This window comes from Mytilus galloprovincialis, chromosome 3 (genome assembly GCF_965363235.1).
Source record: "Mytilus galloprovincialis chromosome 3, xbMytGall1.hap1.1, whole genome shotgun sequence".
Classification (NCBI taxonomy): Eukaryota; Metazoa; Mollusca; class Bivalvia; order Mytilida; family Mytilidae; genus Mytilus; species Mytilus galloprovincialis.
In genome coordinates, this window is record NC_134840.1 from 50,827,330 (window position 1) to 50,850,675 (window position 23,346).

The following is a 23,346-nucleotide window of genomic DNA, read 5'->3' on the forward strand; positions in this document are numbered from 1 at the left end:
TTTTATGACAAAACATGAGAAAAATGATCTTGTGCACATAATAAAACATTTAGAATAAATTCTAAGTGCCTTTAGGAATCTATATGGTTAAAAGGAAATTTGAATATTGACCACCATTTACATAACATTTCTATTACAGTCATGTACACTACATAGGCTTCCCAAGAGGCCCCTGGGTGATTTTAAAATTGCCTAGTGGTCTCCCTTTAGGCAATTATCAGTTGGAAAAAAATGGAGTAACCATTATCATGATTATCTGTTTCAATTTTTTATTTAATATTTTAGGGCTTGAATTTATAACTCCTTTTCAGTAATAAGGGTGAATAAAAAATTAAGAAAGTTTTTTTGTTATGTGAAATACTGACTTATTATGAGTAATAGTATTAATATATTTGGTATCATCATGGATCAGTGATCAAGGTCAAAGTTATGTGGTTAACAAGCAATTGGTCAACTATAATTGGTGTGTGGAATGATTGTAATGTGTACATATCAGACTGGCAATAATTCTCCATTCTGATCAAATGGAGAGTTGAGCATGTAACTGTTTGAAACATTAAATCACAGAATTCAGTTCCACTTGTCATATGAATGATTTGTAGATCAGTCTTTTAAAAGTTGTAATGTGGAAATGAGTAGAATAATGTATAAACTGCATGAGGAAATGAGTAAAATAATGTATAAACTGCATGAGGAAATGAGTAGAATAATGTATAAACTGCATGAGGAAATGAGTAGAATAATGTATAAACTGCATGAGGAAATTGGTAGAATAATGTATAAACTGCATGAGGAAATGAGTAGAATAATGTATTTATAAACTGCACGAGGAAATGAGTAGAATAATGTATAAACTGCATGAGGAAATGAGTAGAATAATGTATAAACTGCATGAGGAAATGAGTAGAATAATGTATAAACTGCATGAGGAAATTGGTAGAATAATGTATAAACTGCATGAGGAAATGAGTAGAATAATGTATAAACTGCATGAGGAAATGAGTAGAATAATGTATAAACTGCATGAGGAAATGGGTAGAATAATGTATAAACTGCATGAGGAAATGTTTTCTTATGTTTGCTTGAGATTGTATGTATAAACAGTAAGCATGCGATTGTAACTATCATCTGATAGATTGGGTGTTTGTTACATATTTAGGTTTAATGTTTCTACATATTCTAAAGGCATTTATTACACCATGACATTCTAATTGTCAAAACAATGGTGTAAATGTGCCGACTCAATTTTTTGTTTGCACATGTTCTTTATCAGTCAATCACATCATGTTTTATTGTTTGACTATTTATCAGTTTAATGAATTGTTAAAAGGTAGATATGTTTAAAAATTTAAAATCCAATCATGTATCTATGTTTAGCTTGGTATTGTTAGTTTAAATGTCTATACTCTGGTTATGTTTACATGCATCTCCATGTGTTTTACAATACAGAGGTTTGCAGGAAAATGTTCTGCATCCTTACAGCCTTATATAGAATTTTATTCCAAATTTAAGCATTTGCATTGAAAGCAGTTGTTTTGTCTCACCTTGACAGAGTCAAAAAGCGAGACATGGGTATGCTGTTTCCAATGGTAGCTTAAATAATATATAAGTTTGTGATAAGGTCAGTTTATGGGGAACCACTTATGTAGGTCAATGATATTTGGGATGTAGTTGGAAAACCATTGGCACATCTCATTTCCACAGTGATATTTTGGTCCCACAACCTTAGTCATGGTCTATTGCCTTTGAATATTTTGCATAACTTGCATGTTAAAATATTGCTATTTTAATTACAACATTTGCATTTTACTATCAAAATAACAAAAAGGTGAGACATATATCTCTCTACATTAACAGTTTATTAAATAAGGCAATACAAATTACATATACATGTAGGTTCTTGATAAAGAAAATAATGGAATTTGATGTGACTAACATTCAAGAGAGAGGTTTAGCTAGTTATAAAACCGGAATAAATCTGTAGGAAAATGCCTGTACCAAGTCAGGAGTATGCCAGATATAAGAAATCATTTCAGATAGCATAACATGTCATAGACTCGTATATAAGATCACTTTACATTGCTAAAAGGCTCAGGAAAGAACACGTATATGTATATATATATATATATATGTATCCTAAGTATCTTAAACTACATGTATAAATTAATAATTTATTAGAAAATGTCCGAAGTCTATTGGTTTCAGAACCAGAAATAGGCAATATCATGAATATAGACAGTTCCTATATGAATTTTACAAATTCCTTATCAACTATTATATAGAATTAAAAAGATGCGGTATGAGTGCCAATGACAATCTCTCAATCTTAGTTACAATTTCTTAAAAGTAAACCATTATACATGTAGGTCAAAGTGCGATCTGCAACACATATATTTGGCTCACACCTAACAGCAAGCTATGAAGGGCCCCAAAAATGACTATTAGTCTGTTTTTGCTCTATTCAGTTTTAATGGATACTATAACAGTACTAGTCATGATAAACATTAAACAATTTATTTTCTGTTTTAGTGACAAGAAGTCAGGAACATTAGTGCTTATATGTGAATTAATGGATATGAATATATATGAATTAATTAGAGGTAAGTAAAGCTATTTACATTGCTCAGTTATATTATTTAGTTAAGCCAAAAATCTATATTAAAGTTTGTTAATAAAATGGAAAAGTTTAGATGATAGAAAGAATGTTCAAACAGATTTTCTAGAGAACACTTAAACTAGACCTTTTAATTTTTTTAAAGTCAAGCCACTGTCAAATTTTGAAATAGTTTGAATTATCGAAGTTGTAATGACTAAATTTTTACTGAAAAGGTACCCAAAACCTGTGTGGTGACAATATAAATTATTAATAGTCTGCAAACTTTTTTTTTTTGGAGGGAAATTGGCTACAAATCATACTTTAAAGTATTTTATGTTTCAAAAAGTCTCCTAGCTTGAGACAGGCATGCAAAGAAGTCTTGAAGTTACTGATTGTGCCCTCAACATTGCCAACCCTCCCCTAAATCAAATTCCTCTCAACCCTAGCCTGTGTCTCTAAAAATGGATTTTGGTCACTATCTGCACAGAAATCTAACAACTGCATTTATATTTGTTCTATCACAGATCAACGTTCTCCACTTATGGTTAGCTAGAGAAATCTTGTGAAAAATCCCAGGTGTATTTCATGTTGACAAATTTTTTAAATATCAGTTCTGCTGATTTGTTTTAGAATCAGACCATAGTTTGAAAAATACCCAGTCTTTGAACCAAAACTGTCTGTTTGAAAATTAAATATACAAGAATTATTTATTGAAAAGACATGGATAATCAGTTAGTTCATAAAAACTAACGAGAAGGCAAACTTACTCATTGTTCAAAGTTTACATGTAGGTCTGAAAATAATCTGTATATTTGTGGTTCAGTTCTATTTCAATAATTGAAAGAAAAAGTAACAATTTATAATTTAGTTTATGCATACAGATATATCCTTATGTACCAATTTTTTAATAAAAAGGGGTTCTGAATACAAGTTAAATAATTATACATAGTATGTAAATATTGATTGCCAAATAAAATTTTGATTTGTTGAGGCTAGCCAATGTGACTTTAACCAAATCCTGTCCCCCTCTTTACGTTGTGTCTACTTATGGCCAATTAGTTTAGCACTTTTTTTCAGTTTTTAGCCTGCATGTCCCCCCTTATAGAAAGAATTTTACTTTTTTTTAAATCCTGGATCTGTGGCTCATGACAGATACATGTTTAAGTTGTGTCTAATTTCAATATATTGATTCACTAGTTAACAAGGTATTTAATGTTCATGTTTGATTTCTCATTGTAATGAATCAATCTAAACTAAGATTCAGTAGCTATTTTGAACATAAAAATTTCATAATAAATGACTTGTATGCTAAACAACCTCAATTATTAAAAAAGTATGTAGCAACACATCAGTTTAAATGTCCCTGTAGGAAGCAACCGATTGTTTTCGTAAATGATTTATAAGTGATGTTTCAATTATGTATCATAATTGGTCCAAAGTTTACAATTCGATCAATACCAATTTATAGAGGACCAAAATGCTATAAATATAGAGTTGATTTTTTTTATGCAAGTGCATTTTCATGTATCTTCGATAGCCAAGGGTAAAAAACTTGCCTCCTCACTGTGAAAAATAGGGGGACAAAATTGTAACCCTTGCCTAGCAAAGCTGTTGAAATAATGAAAAGAATTCATAAATACTTTAAGTTTACATTTATATTTTATGTTCTCATATTCCATCAGAAAATAACAACCTCAAACATGACTATTACTATATACAACTACCAGTGATAATTTATGTATAAAGTAATCATTTTTTTCTGATGACAGTTTTAAGGTTTATTTAAAAAGAACTTTAAACATATTCAGAACAAGTGCAACAAATGATATTATTTTCCATACTAGTTAAAAGGGGATAGAAAGATACATGTTAAGATTCATGTTCAAGTGTTCTCCGATCATATTTTCATCAGATACTACTAAAAGTGTTTTTGCCTTGCCAGTGGCGGATCTAGAAATTTTCATAAGTGGGGGCCCACTGGCTGCCTAAGAGGACGGCCAATCTCGTCACGCTTCAGTGATTCCCTATATAAAAAGTGCCCCCCCCCCTTATATCCACCTCTGCTTGCTTACAGTATAAGAACTTTTACAAAATTCATACAATGTTAAAAGTCAGTATGAATAACAAACTAAGTACCAAACTTTTCCATATAATTAACCTAATATGTTTTGGGTCAGTTGAAGGTTATTATAAGCTCCAACTTGCAAAAATACAAAGACTGTAAAACCCTGTTCTAGTTAAAGGTACTTTTCAAGCTGGTCTAATGATTCATCCAGGTTACATTTACACAACAGGGACCATTAATTGTATTGTCAAAAGTTCATGATGCTGATTCATTCACTTCTAGAAATCAAAATTCTGCTGTATTAGTAAACGAGAAAGTTGTGTTCTCTAGACAATCTTACCATTCGTTATACTTAATTAGTTCAGAAGTTTAAATCAAATAAGTGTTTTATTTAATTTACTGTTATTGATGTTAATAATATACTTAAATTTGACATTTTCAGGAAAAAGACATTATTTACCTGAACGAAAAGTTAAACATTATATGTATCAATTGTTAAAGTCAGTTGAACATATGCATAGGTAAAGTACACCAAACAAATGATTTCACTATTGTATATATGTAAAACCTTGTACTTTTATACAAATCATTTTTCACATCAAGAGAAAATGCCTCTATTTGGTTATCAAAATAGTTTAATCTTCATTGAATAAAAGAATATTATTGGTATCTTTCAGCGATTATAGATTTTGATAATAGTTTTTATTCGTGTTTGTACATCTGTACATTAAGATTTAGAAGAAAATTTTGTTAAAAATATGTAAAAAATATAAAAAGGATGGTTTGTTTACAAGTATATTGTTACTAGTTTCTTCAGCACTCTTTGAACACACTCTGTATCTCTGAACACATTTATTCTTTTATCGTGGTAGCATGCATTTGACCTCACTCTATTCATGTTCTTTCATGAACCTATCCACAATTATTCTTCTGACTTTATTCCATTCATATACCTGTAATACACTGAATCTAGTTTTCACTGTTAGAAAACATTCTTGTATTTGTTTTTGGCTATTTATTCAGTAGATGTCATTTTTATATGATTAAAGGTATATTTGAATAAACAAAAAATTCTCTTTCATTTCTATTCAGATGTAACATTTTTCAACATAAGAAAGTTTTAAGGTTTTTAAATAGTGGTAATAAAGACTTTAGTTTGGATTATTGTTGTTAACTATATGATTGAATTCACTGCAACTTTATTACTTTTATGTTTTAGAATCATGTATTGACATATTGACATTAAACATTCATTTGAGAACTCCTTCAGTTTGAATAAATTCAGAATGTTTTGATAAATAATTGATTGCAAGTTTAAATACATGAAGTGTAACTGTAACTGCAAATTGAAATTAAAATTACCATAATGTGTAGTATTTCATGGTGTTCATTTTAAGGCCCTAAGGACACATTATAAAAGTTTTAAAAGAATACATGTATGAATAGCATTCAAAGACATTTGAATATTATTCCATTACTTTTTACTTATAATTGTATGATAGTGGCATTTCTTTGTCATTTATGGATGCTAGGTGTTGGGACCATAACTCTGGAATTATACTTTTGAATTAGATGCTATGCCATTGGGCAAAACACACTATACACAAACATCAAAATACTGATCTCTTTTTTGGTTTAAAAGTTTTAACCATTCAAGTTTTGATTTAAAGCTTAAAGCAGAATCAATAAAAGTTTCTCAGAAAAAAATGTTGATGAAAAAGAAGATGTATAAGTAATGAATATAACAAACATGGAATCAATATGTAAATCACCAGAGTTCCTGAATTTAAAACCTGCAAATTTAAGATCAATATGATTATATCACATGTAAGATCTATTAAATGTTAGTTATATGGTCTGCATATCTAAACAATAGGCGTTAGTTTAATTAATCCATTCATGAAGATTTTGTTTTTGAGGAAAGCTGTTAAGTTATTCAAAAATGTTTCAATAGCAGAAATTACAACTGTATTGAATTTGCCATTGAATCTACAAGTGGAAAAATTGCTGATTTTTCCGTTTCCGTTCTATCACTTAGGTTAGCCTCAACCAAATGTTATGAAAATCATACACAATGCTTATTACCACAAAACACAGATCAAGTCTTTATTTTGGGGATGTCACTTTTACTGTTCTAGAGTTATGCTCCTTTACAAATGAAAAAAATGCTGATTTTTTTGTTTCTGTTCTCTAACTTAAGTTTACCTCAAACAAATGTTATGAAACTTCTACACAATGGTTATTACCACAAAACTCAGATCAAGTACCAATTTTGGTAGCGTTACTTTTACTGTTCTTCAGTAATGTCCCTTTTTAACATTATATGATATGCATCTGTGTCCATGCATCTGTGTCCCATGGACACATTCCCCATTTATTTTTCTTATGATGCTGGCCTGAAACTAGTTAGATAGAAAAATTGTTTTAAAGTCATTGGACTCGGGACTTGGGTACAAGATCATTCACAACCTGTGTTTACAAACATCATCACTGCATTTTTGTAATATATTTTGTCAGTAGAATTGCATGACTAGAGCTGAGCTGGATTATGAATCATTCAAAAACATACCTGTAAATAAGTTTGTGTTTCGATTGCAGCTTTTGGTTTAATTTTCTTCCAAAATTTTATAAAATAGCTGCCGTTTCTTTTATTTATACCCCTTTGATATTAAAACCTATTATTAAATTGGACTCATACTTATGTGAGGATGCATACTTTTATTCCATGATTTAATTGTTTTTGAGTTTTTAGAACACAGTTCAGGTCTAGTGTATTGTGTGAATATGTTACTCTGCATATTAGCTAGAATGTTTTAGTTTGAAGTTTGATATCTTCTTTAGTTAGCCTGTTTGCACATATCTTTTCTTTTTGCACAGACAAGCAGCACTATATGCCTGAATCTGTTGTTAAAAATTACATGTATCAGCTGCTAAGATCTGTAGCTCATATGCATAGGTATGTAGTATTCATCTGTACGAGTCAGAAATAAGTTTGAATCGTTTTAAATACAAAACTCTTTTACCTAGTACAAGTTTGCTGCAAATTATCAATTTTATTGAGATTGTTGATATTTAGGGCTTTGTTATAAACCCTGAAAATATGCATTAAAGTATTAATGCATTGCAAAAAACAAATATTTCATCAAATAAATTGTAAGTCAGATATTCTTATGAATATCCTTTTCATATTGGATACACATTTTATTAAGCTTGATGCAGACATTTCATAGTCACAGAGTTTCAACTGACGTACTACACAGGCGTCATTATGGAGTAAAGGGATGGTGTCAAAAGATGTCATTATGGAGGAAAGGGTTAAACTGTTTAAAAAATTATAATGTGTTCATATCTAAAGTGAGATGGCAAATTGTTCAGTGGGTTCTGTATTTACTTTAATCATATGCTACATAGTAAATGAAAAAGAATTTGTCATTGTGAAGAAAAGTCGTAAAAGGGTAAGAGAGTTTCAATTGTATTATTTAAGGTTATAAGAAGGATTATGTTATTAGCAGTATTTTTGAAAATTATCCAAAGACCACAGGTTCCTTTCACAAAAAAATCTTACAAAAAAATTAAAGAAATGTTTTAAGTTATACTAAAATGTTTCTGGCTTACTAGTCCTTTTTTCTTAGTATTTTTTTGTGAATTGAGTCAATTGTAAGTAGGATTCTGATGTCTTTCTGAATTATATTCATTTTAAGCTAAAGCATAATTAAAGTATTTAATTTTTGCATAATTTGAAAAAATGCAAGTCATTCAACAAAATAATGGTGTCTAACTCAAGTCAAATGTTATCGTGGCCTTCACTTATCATTCTTTGAGAGCAGCTTGAAATACTGTAACAATTTATGCCATTTATTGAAAACCTAAGTGTTTGATTATCTCAAATTATCACTATCAAGTGGGACTTTAATCGCTTGTTGATACGTAGTAATGGTCCAATCTTCCTAATAAATTTTATCATTGTTCAAAATGATTTTTATCAAACTGTTTCACAAAAGGCAAACTAGCAAATGTTAAACTTTAAAATCCAAATGTATTGTTACAATGGTAAAATATTTAATTGTGATTTTTAATTCCTTGAATAAAGATTGTTAGATAGAAATAAATAGTGTAACTGGGGTGTGCCAGTTAGTATGAAAAGAATGGAAAACATGATGTTTTTATAAAACAAACTTTTGTTACATTGGAAATGACATTCGAAATGAAATTGTGCTTATACTTTTTAAATCAACAAATGAATATCCCTTTGGCAAATGTAATTTAAGTCATCATTTGTTTATTTGAATTTCATTTGCATAGAACATTTTTCCCCTTTGGAATCAGACAGCCAACTAATAGTAATTGGCCTTCTACTACTTTCAACTTTTCTGGCAATCATACCAAGTAATAGATAAAAGAAGGAAGGGAAAAAACTCATATGAGAAGGGATTTTTTTTTCAACTTCAATTTTTATGGGTAAATTTGACAGTTGTTATGCCCCACCTATGCCCGACCTACGATAGTTCAGGGGCATTATGTTTTCTGGTCTGTGCATCTGTTTGTTCGTCTGTCTTGCTTTAGGCTAAAGTTTTTTGTCAAGATAGTTTTTTATGAAGTTGGAGTCCGATCAACTTGAAACTTTGTACACATGTTCCCTATAATATGATCTTTCTAATTTTAATGCAGAATAAGAGTATTTACCCCAATTTATCGGTCCACTGAACATAGAAAATGATAGTGCAAGTAAAGCATCCATGTACTATGGACACATTCTTGTTTACATTAGTTTTGAAGTAAAATATGGTATAATTTGTTAGTTTGTCATGTACAGTAAAATAATAAGGAGTGGACTGCTTTACAGACAAGGTTTTACCATAAATTCTTTCCAATTGAAAACAATCACATCATAATAGTAAAAGTTTACTCCTTTGAACAGAATAGTTATATTAGTTGTTTTAGACCAACAAAGTGAGTTTATCATATATCAATGTCTGCATATTGCCATTGTTGATCATTGTTTATTGAATAATCATATAATATTTGATCTTTTCTAGGCATGGTATATTTCACAGAGATGTTAAACCTGAAAACATATTAATTAAAGTAAGAACCATTCATCATTTATAATTGTTTCAGTTCTATGTTTAGGTACAACTGTTAATTAACATGGAAATGGCTATTAATCAGCCACTATATATGTCATAGATATGGTTAGGGTTTGTGATAGTTTTATTAATGGTTGGAACTTCAAAGTGAATTAAAAACTTATGGTTGAATTAGGAGAACTGGCTATTCACCTGTCTATAAGGAATGTATTTTCTGACCAATGTCTAAACATATCTAAGTTTAAGGTCTATAAAAGAGGCAACCAGATCAAACAATACATTAAAATCAAGCATATTAATTTGACACTAGTTTTGAGGTCATTAGTGATACATGTAAAAGCTAATGTGAGGCAGGCATTCCCTGTGAATGGGGACGAAGTTTGTTTAAATTAATTTTTTTGTAACTTAAATATTTGTTAAAAAAAGAGACGGAAATACCGTAACGTTTCCGATTTTGGTTCTGTTGTTAGGGATTTTACTTGTGACGTTATTTAAGTTATGACATTATGTTCAATGTAAACAAAGAAACGCAAATGAGGTAACGTTTATTCATACCAAAGACAAAGAATGATTAAAAATGAAATATTGGTATTGTGTTCCTTGAGTTCCTATATTTTACTAGACTAATCAAAGTCTTACGACAACAAGACCGGAAGAAGGAAGTAGAGTTATGTGTTCTGCGCAGATCCGGAAATTAAAAAACGCGACAAAAAAAAAATTGAACGATTTTGAGTTCATTAGTACAATGAAAAATTCGGGAAATTTTCCCGATTTTTTTTTTTTTTTTTTTTTTTTTTTTTATTGAATTTTCTACTGTAATAGGGGACTTCGTCCCCATATAATCAATGGGTTTATCATTTAACCAGGAAATCAAACATTTCCAATATGTACTGTAATGCTTTCAAAAGCATACTCAATACAAACACATCAGTGGTCATGTGAAAGTCTGCTCATCTGGAAGCTGTACAGTGACATATTGTTGTTAATTTCTGTGTCATTTGGTCTCTTGTGAAGAGGTGTTTCATTGGCAATTTTACCATTACTTCTATTTTATATCTGTTGGATAGTTTGTCTCATTGGCAATAATATAACAGCACCTAATACCATTTTGCAGCATTTGAGTAACAAAAGGCAGGCTGACTTTAAGTCAGAATAATATCTCTTACTTACAAATGTAGTGATAAGGGACTTTTTATTTACATGTCATTCATAACCTTGTGAGTTAGTATATAACAAATTTTGTATAGTGTGTTGATATAGTACAAAAAAGGGATTATATTGACATTTTATACACATTTTGTGTACATGCATAATCAACATGTTCTCATTTGCAATATGGTTGGTATAGTACAAGCATAATATAAAAGAATCATTCAATTATTAAACTACTTTTTATTTGTAAACAACATAATATGTTTTATTATTTATATTTTTGTCTTCTGCTAAAACATACAGTATAAGATGTTTATATTCTGACATGGTAACGAGAGTTTTGACTCCCACCTATGTATATATACTTATTCTTCAAGGATTAATCATTACATATAGGTATATTGATTTTTTACAGATCTTATAAGGAGGTTAAGTTCTTGTTAAATCATATATTAATCCCTTTATGTTTGTTCGGTTTATTTTTATTTTTCAAGAAACACCTTTTGTCTACTTGATTCAAACTGTGTTAATAGTTTTCTTTTTTTATTTTAGGAAGACTTGTTAAAGTTAGCTGATTTTGGTTCTTGTAGAAGTGTATACTCAAAGCAACCCTATACAGAATATATATCTACCAGATGGTTAGTGTCTCAATAAAGATGTCATAACCTATGCTAATCTGCAGATTATAGATACCATTTAAATATTTAATTAAGCCAAATTATGCAAACTTAATAAAAGAACTTTCCTTTATTGGTATGAAAGTTCTTTGAATGAGATTTAACTTTACCTATACCTTAAGATCATGTATGTTCTAACTTTTATCCAACATCACAATAAGTGATGACATTTAAAATACAGTAAAAGGCTTCTTAGTCTAATTTTTAAAAAACAACCCTGCGAAAAATTGAAACCATTGTATTAAGGAGTTGTGAGGGATTTCAATAACAGTTTTAAAATTACAACATAAAGTTCTGCTTATGTTGATGTTTTTTTTTAATAAGTGACTCTCAGTTCTGGGTTGATAGATTGAAATTTATCCTAGAATTTGTATGAATATTGATATCACATTTTGTAAGTTAATGAATCAAAACAAAAATGTTGTATCATTTTGAAACACTGTTACTAAAACAGCAATAAAACAATTGACCTCAACCTTTCATCTCCCTTTTCCTGGAAATAGGAGCTAAATCATTCAGGATTGGACAATGTTGGAGGAAGGAATGTTATTTGTTCATACAAGTATTTACCAACTGCCACAGTCTGTAGTACAATATACTTCATTTGCAAATTAAAACATCTCTGAATATTTTTGGGAATATCACAACCAAAAGAAAATTACAGTGGTCTTATAGATAATTGTTGTTCCTTCGAACAAGCAGTATCTCTGCTACAATCTCATGGAAGGGTGACAGCCCTTTGGTGAGATGTTGCCCAGAAACATCCTCAAGTTTAAAAGACCATTGATAATCTGTTTATCACTATATTCTTAGGCATTTCTATGATGATGGATTATGACATCAAACATTCATTGTCTACTCTACTGAGAAATTCCCAATAGCACTAGATTATGATGATTTGAAAATTTGATCATTAAAGCATCCAGGGTAAATTTGAAAAAATAGGGATAAAACAATTATTCCATGTTTATTGGTTGTCATGCAAATCAGGAAAGACACAATTTTGTATGCAGTAAAAGTTTATTTGAATACTGTCTCCACCACAATATATGGCAGAAGTATGTTTTTGTGTGTGTGTTGCATTTGATAGAAACTAGACTATATTTCTTCATATGATATATAAATGTACATATCCAAATTTTATTTGTATATCTGATTTATTTATTGGGATAGCTGAGCAAGTGATGGACTAAGTTATTTCTATGTTTGTAGAGATCACATTTTAAGAATTAAAAACATATATAGCTATGAAATGTTTGGTTAAAATGGAAATGAAATAGTTACCTTAAAATCTTGAGAAACACTTACCAATTTTATTGAAGTTTTAATTGAAGGATTGCTTGAGATTATTTATAAATATTTTGTATTGCAAACCTGTTTACCATAGAATATTTTTTACGGGGGAGGATATGATAAATTTATGTATTTATGTCTTCCCAAGGACTAGGCAGAAAATCTGTAAGGTGAAACTTCTACATATTTGAAGGACAGCAAATGCAACATTGTTTTCACAGTTCCTGCTGATCAGATTAATTTTATGAGTTTCTGTCCTTGATAAATTAGACGGAAATAAAGAGGAGAAATCTAAAACTTATATGTAATTTATATTCATATTACAGGTACAGAGCACCTGAATGTTTATTAACAGATGGTTACTATACTTATAAAATGGATATGTGGAGTGTTGGTTGTGTCTTCTTTGAAATTCTCAGGTAAAGTGCTCAATATACCAAGTATTTTTCCTAAAAAAATATATTGGGTGTTGTTTTGGGGGACATTTGGAGACATTGATGGCACAGATATACTTGGTTCTGGAATATGTTTTATACACAACTATGCAAGTTTTTCAACTATCTGCAAAGACATCTTGATAACCTTTTCTGGTACATGTCATGCCAGTTTCCTACACTTGAACTAATTATAACTTGAACATTTATCTACTCTTGCAGTTTATAAGATATACAACCTTCATGTCTGCATTGATAAAGACTGTATTTCTTATCAAATAGATATTTTGTTTATAGAAATATCATTACAGATTTGTTTAAATTGGTGATTGATTGATTGTTGATATCTTATGTTCAGTAGAAAATATTTCATGCTTTTTTTTTCAACATTAAACAAAATCACAATAAGTCCAATATTTTGGTTCTACAATGTGTCTGCTGGGATGAATGCCAATAATATTTTCCTGTTATTGGAAAACAAGGATGAGGTTTTTCCCTCATAAAAAATACAACTATTGCAAGAGTTCTCAAACTTTCAGTGCACAATTTGTGCTTGCTCTATATGAGGCATCAATTTTACTTCCAGTCTTTCCAGGTGCTGGCTGTTTTATAATACATCATGCAAAGCCACTCAGAACCCTCCATAGCAAGGATTGGAGAAGGTCAGATGTGCATAATTCGATATCCACTCATCCCAAAAAAGGATTAAAACAAAAGCTTTATATCAATTTTTAAGACATTACTCAATACAAATGACATTCATTTCCTTTACAGTTTTATTGTTTTAATATTTAGTCAGTCAATATTTAAATGGGTGTTAAACAACTTTAAAGTTGAAATGGTAATACAATGTGTGTTGCATGTACCAATATGTTCAAAGGGAGATAACTTTTATATTTTAGCTTGCATCCTCTGTTTCCTGGTTCTAATGAAGTAGACCAAATAGCTAAAATCCATGACATTTTAGGGACACCAGATCCTTCAGTACTCAATAAATTGAAAAAGTAAGTAGTAGCAGTTGATTTATCAATAGTTTGAAAATTGTCAGTTGTCTGTTTAAAGAAAGAAAATATGTTTCAGGAAATTGTAAATGTTTGCATTTGAAGGGGAAACATTGAATTACATCTCAAACAAGGCTTTATGTGACTATTGACAATATCCCACATTGTTTGTACAATAATATATAATTTGACTACAATAATGGTATAGTTGCCATACCAACATATATAACATGATATCTGATTAAGAAGGACACTGTCATAAACCTTACTGTTATATTACAGGTCACGAGGAATGAACTTTAATTTTCCATCTAAGAAAGGTAGTGGTATAGAAAGATTACTGCCACATGTAAGCACTGATGCTGTAGAATTAATATATCAAATGTGTACATATGACCCAGATGAGAGAATGTCAGCTAAACAGGCTTTGAGACATCAGTATTTCAAAGATCTCAGGTAAGTACACTACTGTTGTTAATTCTAATGCAACATCATTTGTAACATACATTTTGATTGGATAACGTTGCCAATTTTCATGGCATCAATTCACAATTGATGCTATGAAAATGTACGCACAAGTGCAGACGACATTTGACATATTTTAAATGTATGATTTGAAGTTGTTTTCTGTCAGTTTCATTAAAATGGAGATGACAATATTGTATTTTAAGCTCCGATGGCATCAATTGGTGATTTGATGGTCGCAATTACTTGTTTATTGGCTCTGCTAACACATCACCAGTAAACTTAGTTTACTACCATCAAATCACAATTGATGCAGTCAGAGCTTAAAATACAATACAGTTATCTCCTAATTGTAAAAAGAGGGAATTATACATCACATTCACCATCTGATCATGCTAAAATATAGGATATTTGATTCCCTTACAATTTTTTTCTGATTATACATTCATTTTCATGAAATAGAACTGTGTCTTTGATCAAACATGGTTCAATGAAAGTTAAAATCTTCAATATGTAAAGAAAGAAATTATATTTAGGTTCCTTGGTTGTACACTGTATAGTGTTTGTAATGTAGCTTCTTTCAAAATGCCTGATTGCAATCTCCATATAAAAAAATGCTTAATTTTGGATGTTTATAGGGATGCTGATAAAAGGGCAGCCATGATGGCCAAAGCAAAACAACAACAGCAACAACAGCATGAAGAAAAGGAAAAGAAAACTTTAGATTTAACTAAACCAGTGCCTCCATCAGAAATAACAGCTTCACCTGATATGGACACATCACGATCAGAAAAGAAGAAATCTGATTCTGATGCTAGCAGTAGTACAATAGTACCTAGTCTACCTAAAGCTCAATCCTTACCCAGTCATCCTCATTTATTTAAAGATAGAAAACGAGTTCCTGTAAGTTTGTATTATATTGTTGTATGGTGTTTAAATTAAAAAAACTAATATTAAATCCCTTTAAGGATGGATAGCTGCTTTCTCCTACTTTCTATTTTAAGGAAAAAAAGTGAGTTTATAAATGAAAAAGATAAAATAAAATTTGTATGAAAATTCAGATTGCATTATGAATTGGATATTGAACAGTTATAAAAAATGTGAAAAGAAGAAGTGGTATGAGTGCCAATGAGACAACTTTCCATCCAAGTCACTATGTATAAAAAGTTAACAATTATAGTAGGACCTTCAACACTGAGCTCAAATAGAAATTTTGAATTAGCAAATTAAAGCATCAAGCCTTGCCCCACCATCAAACAGCAAGCTCTAAAAGGCCTCAAAATGACTAGTGTAAAACAGTTCAAACAGAAAAACCAATGGTCTAATCTATATAAAAAAAATGCTTTTTAATCACACAAACAACCACCACTGAACAACATGCATCTGTCTTAGACAGGTGCATACAAATGCAGCAAGTTTTTAAAATTTTAACAGGTGTAAACCTTCACCCTAACCTGAGACACGTCACAGTAGTGTAACTTTAAAAAGACTCACACTATGCAATATCAATTGAAATGGCTTAACTTGATCAAAAAGACATTTGAACAAAACAAGTAAACATCCACTTAACGAAAAAAGCATAAAATCTGAATTATGACAAGTATATAATTTGGATAAATTGTGTGAAAAGGGAGATAATTCAGTGTGTTGCTAAATATATTGGAATTATATATTGAAGTATGTCAAACTTGTAACTTTTAAATATGATGCTTAAGTTTTGCTATTCTTTCTATTCCAGAGAAGAAATAAGAAATTAATAGAAAGCCATCAATTTACAAATCACACAGGACTTAATCTTCCGAAAGTTCCAATGCATACAGGTTCAATAAATCCATCATTTCATGCTGCTGCTTTCTCAGGATCTTATAGTGCATTACATAATAATGGAACTATGTCTTTACTACCAAGTATAAATAGTACTTATAAACCACATAAAGTAAGTACTATTCAATTATATTTGTAGTGCATCATATTTTGATAGCTTTGACAAGTTTATTTTTTTCTGCAAAATTATAATCAATATTCTTTATAAAAAGAAAATTTGAACAACAAAAGACTAAAGTATAAATCAGTTTGTAGAACAACATTACAACCAAGCGGAATAGAAGATTAAAATAGAAGAAGAATGGGTCTTTTTTAAATCATAGGTATTAAATGTGTACACAAAAATTACAACTTTTACAATAAGAAAGAAGAAATTAATTAAATAATTTGATTAAAACAATATTAAAGAAAATGAAAAGTTACATTGATCTGTTTCTAGGAATGGACACATTTTGCAATTAATACATCATTGATTTTTGAATTTTCTGTTTCTATCTTTAAAAAGATAAAACTATCTGACATAAATGATTGCAACATTATGTAGAATTGCTCATGATGGGTTTTTCAGGAAAATGTAACAAAATTTTTGAACAAACATAATAAATATGAAAACACCACTAATTAAAAAAAAAATCCTTTATTTTTTCAGGCAAACAGTAAAGCAACAAAGAATATATTGAGTACAAACACTTATCTCCCTTCGTTAGATCGACGAGGGGCAGGATTTTAGCTGACTATTGTAACAATGACAATACTATATACAGTTCTGTTGATGACTGAGATATTGTTTGAATGTGCAGATGAGAAGCCATATTTAGATATTCATTGTTTTGTGGTAGCCATGTTTTACAATTTGTAAGCTGCATCATTTTAATAGAATGTAGTGGGTTCTTTTATCAAGAAATCGTCTATATTCAGTGCTACATCTTGTGAAAAACAGTTCTGAGAGCACCTTTATAGTTGTTTGCAGAATTTCTCAGGTCTCGCACTGAATTTCTCAGTCAATATACTGTAGCTCTTTAAAATGTGTAAAATTAATTTATAGTAATTACAGAATGTAAACATATGTAAGGCTAGTCATTTTGTTGACAGAAATTGCTCAAACATCTGCCAGTTATTCTCATCAAATGTCGGGAGCTACTGTAGATTCATTATTATTCGTTGGATACAAATTTTCTTGGGTTTCGTTGGTACAGGTGAACCACGAACTGAAATTTTCAATGACATACAAATTGTGTATTGGCTTTGAATGCAAAGGTTGGCAAAACCCCAAAATCAAATGTTTATGCAAATGCAAGTTTTCCTCAATCCACAAAATTGATACCCACGAAAATAAATTAATCCACAGTAACTTACTGTAGCATATCTTACAGTCATTCATGTTTTCACAGATTTCGTTGATATAGCAACCAACATTTTATTACTTGACAAACAAACAACAATGTGTTATTCATATACAGAAAATTAAAAAATAAGAAATTAGTTGGTGCGACATCAATTATTCATGCATATTTGAAAATTCAATCTTTCATTGTACTCACTGTTGACAGGGTATATGGTTATCTTCTTAACTGTAAGAAATTGACTTGTTCATACTTATTTATATATACAAACATCAGAACCATATATGTGTTTTTTAGTTTTCATGTATGTTTTTTTCAAATGTTCTTGATTGATTTTGAAGATGTTCTGAAAGATAATTTGAATTGCATCTTTTCATATTATTAATTTACTATTTTCAAACCAAAGGTATACATTATATACTTCTCTTATTTCTAAAGGCATACTGAAAATATTACAGAATTCATTTTACAGATGATATGCAAGCAAACAGTAAAATGTTTAAAGGTTCTTGTTTTATCTCCATGCTATTTTAGGCTTTCATGGATAAATATGGACCCCTTTTAGCTCCATGTTAGATTCTTAAAATTTTAAGGTATTCAGTGTTTAATCTTAATCAAAAGTCAATACAGCCATGTCAAGTTATAAACCTGTGTATGGGGGAAAGGCAGTGTGCTGACCTATAGTTGATAACTTCTATGTCATTTGGTCTCTGGTGAATAGTCTCATTGGCAATTATCCCACATCTTCTTATGTATATATATACAGTTAACTCTCGTTGTCTCGAACTCAGTTGACTCGAAATTTCGGATGAGTCGAAGTTTTCACGTGGTCCCGAACTTTATTCCATACAAAAGTATGTAATTCGACTCCTGATGAGTCGAAATTGGATGAGTCGAAATTTCGGTTGAGTCGAACTAAATTTACGGTCCCAAGGTTAGCAAAAGCATTCAAAATTCATTTTTTATCTCGAACTAATACACATATGTCAAAACATGACCTCCGGGATTTTTAAAAATGGATTGAAGAGTTAATCTAACAATACATGTGTAATTAAATTTCCGGTCACTGAACACTGTATTGATTTATGACATGCTATTTCCATGAGTGTTTACCTAAGATTATCTTTTATAGAATTTTTATAAATAATTAGTGATACATTGTTCATGTTCATGAAAAAGTATTTAAAATGTTTACAAAACAATTAATTTGTGATTTACACTAATGAGCTTGGGTGTGTTTAAAGTGAGGATTATGGCTTCCGTTGATGATCACCTAAAAACTACTCAAACGGCGTCTTTAATCTTGTTATATTTTCTTTTGAAAAGAAAGAGTGAGATAAAACAAAATGAATAGAAATCAAAATTTTCTTAAATCTCTTGTTTCCGAGAATAAACAATTTTGTCAGCTATAACCGACCTGAATAACGAAACTATCGATTGGAAATTACTCTCTTGGAAAAGCCATAGGATTTTTTTTTAATTGAATAAGTAAAAAAAATGTCATCATAATAATAAAAGACTGTGACATACAAATACATCGATCTGATACTAGAATATCGATCCCCTTGCCATATTCACCCGGATTTATTTTAGCTTTACCAAGCTAAGCAAGAGTTGTGTCCCTTAGATTGTCGAAGTTCCGGTGTTCGTTTGAGTCGAACTACGTGTATCTCGAAATATTTCTCTGGTCCGGCTGACTTCGACATAACGAGAGTCGACTGTATATATATATATATATATATATATATATATTGATAAGTGAAATGTATTAAATAGATTCTAAGATTTAAAATTTATTGCTAGACTGGTTCTTGCAAAGCATAGACCATTCCTGAACATCTAACCTTTACACTTTTGAACTACTTGTCCAGATTTTCAGAATTACTCAAGTTAAAATTGCATTAAAGTTTATATATTTCTTTGAGGACATCTTCTTGAGTAGATTTTTTACATGTTTCTGTTATCATTTGTGATGGCATTCTTTTTAGAAAACCAAGTAAATTGTTAGTTAAATGTATAACCTATTTATTGTGAAGGATGATAGTGAGTTTTGCGTGAAAAAGACCTTAATAACAGTATTCATTTTAGTTGTACATAGTATTATATACATGATTAATGACAATGCATTTATAATGTGTAACCAACTGTGATTTGTCATTTAGATGGTGCCATTGTTCAAGTCATTCTAAATACTGACATCGGTATATTTTTGGGGAAAGGTGTCTTATGTGAGCCTCTTAGTCAGGATTAACTTATATTAAAAGGTTTCTGTTATATTTAACCTGCAATTTGGCACAAAAGCAGAATTTATTTTGGATGCAAATGAAATAAAACCCTTTGGCACAAATGAAATATAATTTTTTTTAAATATTCTTCTGCGAATGATTGATGACAGGTATTCTTTATTGGAAAGTGTTCAGTTGGCAATTCTGTCATTGTTTAATTTGAGACACCAGTCCAAATGCTTAAAATCATTAGTGAAATAATACCATGTTTTAAAATATACATACACAAGTTTTCTTAGTCTTTTTTTCTGGAGTTAAAATACTGCAGAAGACAAAAAATGTAAACTGAAAAAAAATTACCGACACATGCTATATATTTAAATATTTGGAAGGTGAATGTGGATACATTAACAAGATTTAGATGCTCTAAAATATAAATCCTTCAAGAGAAAAACAAGTAATTCTATAGATCACCATATAGCTGTCCACAAGAGGACTGTGCTTATACCAGTGATATTCAGTGTTTTGTTAAGACCCTTTTAGGTGGTGAAGGTCATGGTATAAAAAAATATCATTATACAGCTCATTTAGTGTATTTTATTCTTATTACGGTTTCGTTTCGTAGAGCTGATGATTGCCACATGAATAGGGTATATCTTGCATGATTATGATCTACAAAAATCTTAAATTGTATTCCACAAAAAATCAATGTATATATTTTTATTGCAAAAGAGAGCATTTTAAGAAAAGTTACATGGACATAATGCTGAATGAAACAGTGAATTATCTTTAAAAAGTTCCATCAGTGTACAAATCTATGTCATTTAGAGAACCTATATTAGATGACTTTTCAATGGCATCAACCCTGTGATTCAATGTTAATTATATGTAAATTTTATTTTTGTTAATTATGTTAGTGCCAAAAGCTTTCAGTTTTCTATAACCTTTGTGTAACCTTCAGATGATGTTATAAGAGTTCATTCTTCTTGTTATGGAAATGTTATAGTTTCCAGCAACTCAGTTATGTATAGGTTTTTGTTACATTATCAATTAAATTTTATTAATTCTTTTTAAATGTTGCATTTTATACATTATATACTTGAAAAGGGTTGACCAATATATAAATACTATATATTTGAATATTTCAAGGTGAATGTGGATACATCGATGAGATTTTGCTACTTTCACAATTTTGTCGATCTCTAAAACCAGGGATTTTTAAAACATTTTATTTTATAATGAGAATTTAAGATTACATTTATATCAGACTAACACAGAATAGTTCGACAAACTAAATAATATTAGTAAATCTTGATTACTATTAGATGAATTGGATATTCCAATGAAGCTAATATGTTGAATGAATTTTTATAGAAAATATTTTTTTTTCTTATATCATTTAGAAGAAGAGGTAAATTTTTAAATATATATGATAAGAAAAAATCTTAACCAAGTTTTTTAATATTTAAATGTTAGTGTACATGAATTCTTTATATACCATTTTATGATTTTCGGTAATGGCGGCAAACTACAAATTGCAAGTCCATAAGAAGATTTTGATAATTATTAAACACCTTGAATACCAACATTTGAACAGGAAACAAAATGTGAACAGTATTATAAGGACTAAGTGCCTTGTTAAATAAATGTACCTGTTAGCTGAGATTGTATTGTGTCAAATCAGTATTGTTAACCCTTTGATATTTTGATCATGTTAATAAATTGGGTATCTTGTTAAATAACCACATGTCCTCTCAGTTTGTTTAAGCAGTATATTTATGGCGCCATTTAAGTTAAACAAAATTGAACTTAGAAAATGTAATGAGTTTATTTAAATTCATTCTTGGTCTTTTTAGCAGATGGATTTCTTGATGTTTTAAGTCGTTACATTTGAAGAAACGTGACTGCTATTTGACTCAATTTTAAAAAGAAAAATGTTATCAGAAAGAAAATAGCAATATCTGTTAATTTTGATAATCACTTTTGAAATTTTCATTTTAACAAGTTTATGATATAACCACTAATTTCCATATAAACATGTGAACAAACTGGCACTGCATTATGAGGGTTCTCATGCTTCATGATATTTTCAAGGGATCACATTACAACCCCTTTACTCGTCAGGTCAAGTTTGATTTCCACTGTGTTAAGTGATACCATTCACAAGTTATAATATGTTGAAAATTTGTTTGAAAAATTACAAGTTGAGTTCCATTTTACAATTTAGTGCTTTTCTAAATATTATTACACTTTGCCTTCTAAATTTGTGCCTATATAATGTAGTGGCCAAAAAAGTGGTTATATTATTTTGAATGATTTTTGTTTAATAGTTATTTGGTCTTAGTTTGCAAATCCATTGTTAAAGGTTAAACATAGGTTAAGTTTGCTGATGGTTATGAAAATTCAATAGAGTATTGTTGTTATTTACAATTAAATATATATCTAGACAACAGGGAATTCAGGGAGCGTCTTTTGGTTGTGCAAGCTTTTTATTTGTTTATTCAGTTGATTTATAATTAATTTTTGGCTTACATACTTAAGATCATTCATGCACATCTTTCCTCTTTGTTTTCTCTTTTCAATAAGTAATTCTTGATAAAAATGAATTATTTGAATTCATGAATAGATGTTTGAATTATTTCAGTCTTCAAATTTCTTTTATTTCAACTTAGTTTTCTAATAATAATTTCCTGATGTTTTTTATATGAACTTTCACAATTATTTTCAAAATTTGCTACTTTATTTAAAATTCAATAATGAACAGAAATATTGTCATTGTTGTTGGCTGATTACATTCTTCACTTTAAAAGCAAAACCAGTGATGGGATATTGTATTGTTTTAATATAAACATATTTTACCATCTATTCTCCTTTAAATTTTTCTATTTAATGTTAAAAACATTTTGTTTTCTTGAAGCTTATTCTTAGAAAACCACACAATAAAACTGAATTAATAAAGAAACATACTGACTCCCCTGTATGTTATGTTAGTCTGTTAGTGAAAATCAATCCCCGTCCAACTTTTTATATAAGTTTTTATTTTAATATGTGTTTTTATTTCTTATTCTGTGATATTGAAGCAGTGTAACATATCATTTTAACTTGGTTATTAAATTATTTAAAAGTCCTACTTGAAAGGAAATGATTAAAAATATCTATATACATTTCAGTTTTGTTGTTATTT

At 29.6% G+C, this 23,346-nt stretch overlaps 1 protein-coding gene across 3 annotated transcripts in view; it reads left to right on the forward strand.

The window, feature by feature from the left end:
• LOC143068248 (MAPK/MAK/MRK overlapping kinase-like) overlaps positions 1-22,675 on the forward strand; it is a 37,683-nt gene extending 15,008 nt beyond the window's left edge. For 2 of the 3 annotated variants that reach the window (XM_076242155.1, XM_076242157.1), the window contains exons 4-13: positions 2,530-2,600; positions 5,104-5,182; positions 9,698-9,746; positions 11,453-11,538; positions 13,197-13,289; positions 14,207-14,308; positions 14,588-14,761; positions 15,409-15,673; positions 16,509-16,706; positions 17,244-22,675. In XM_076242155.1, coding sequence (XP_076098270.1) covers positions 2,530-2,600; positions 5,104-5,182; positions 9,698-9,746; positions 11,453-11,538; positions 13,197-13,289; positions 14,207-14,308; positions 14,588-14,761; positions 15,409-15,673; positions 16,509-16,706; positions 17,244-17,324 — 1,198 coding nt within the window. In that variant the 3' untranslated portion in view covers positions 17,325-22,675. Of the gene's footprint in view, positions 1-2,529; positions 2,601-5,103; positions 5,183-7,538; positions 7,618-9,697; positions 9,747-11,452; positions 11,539-13,196; positions 13,290-14,206; positions 14,309-14,587; positions 14,762-15,408; positions 15,674-16,508; positions 16,707-17,243 lie in introns of all 3 variants that reach the window. The other variant, XM_076242156.1, reaches the window with a different exon arrangement.
• The last annotated feature ends 671 nt before the right edge of the window (positions 22,676-23,346 follow it).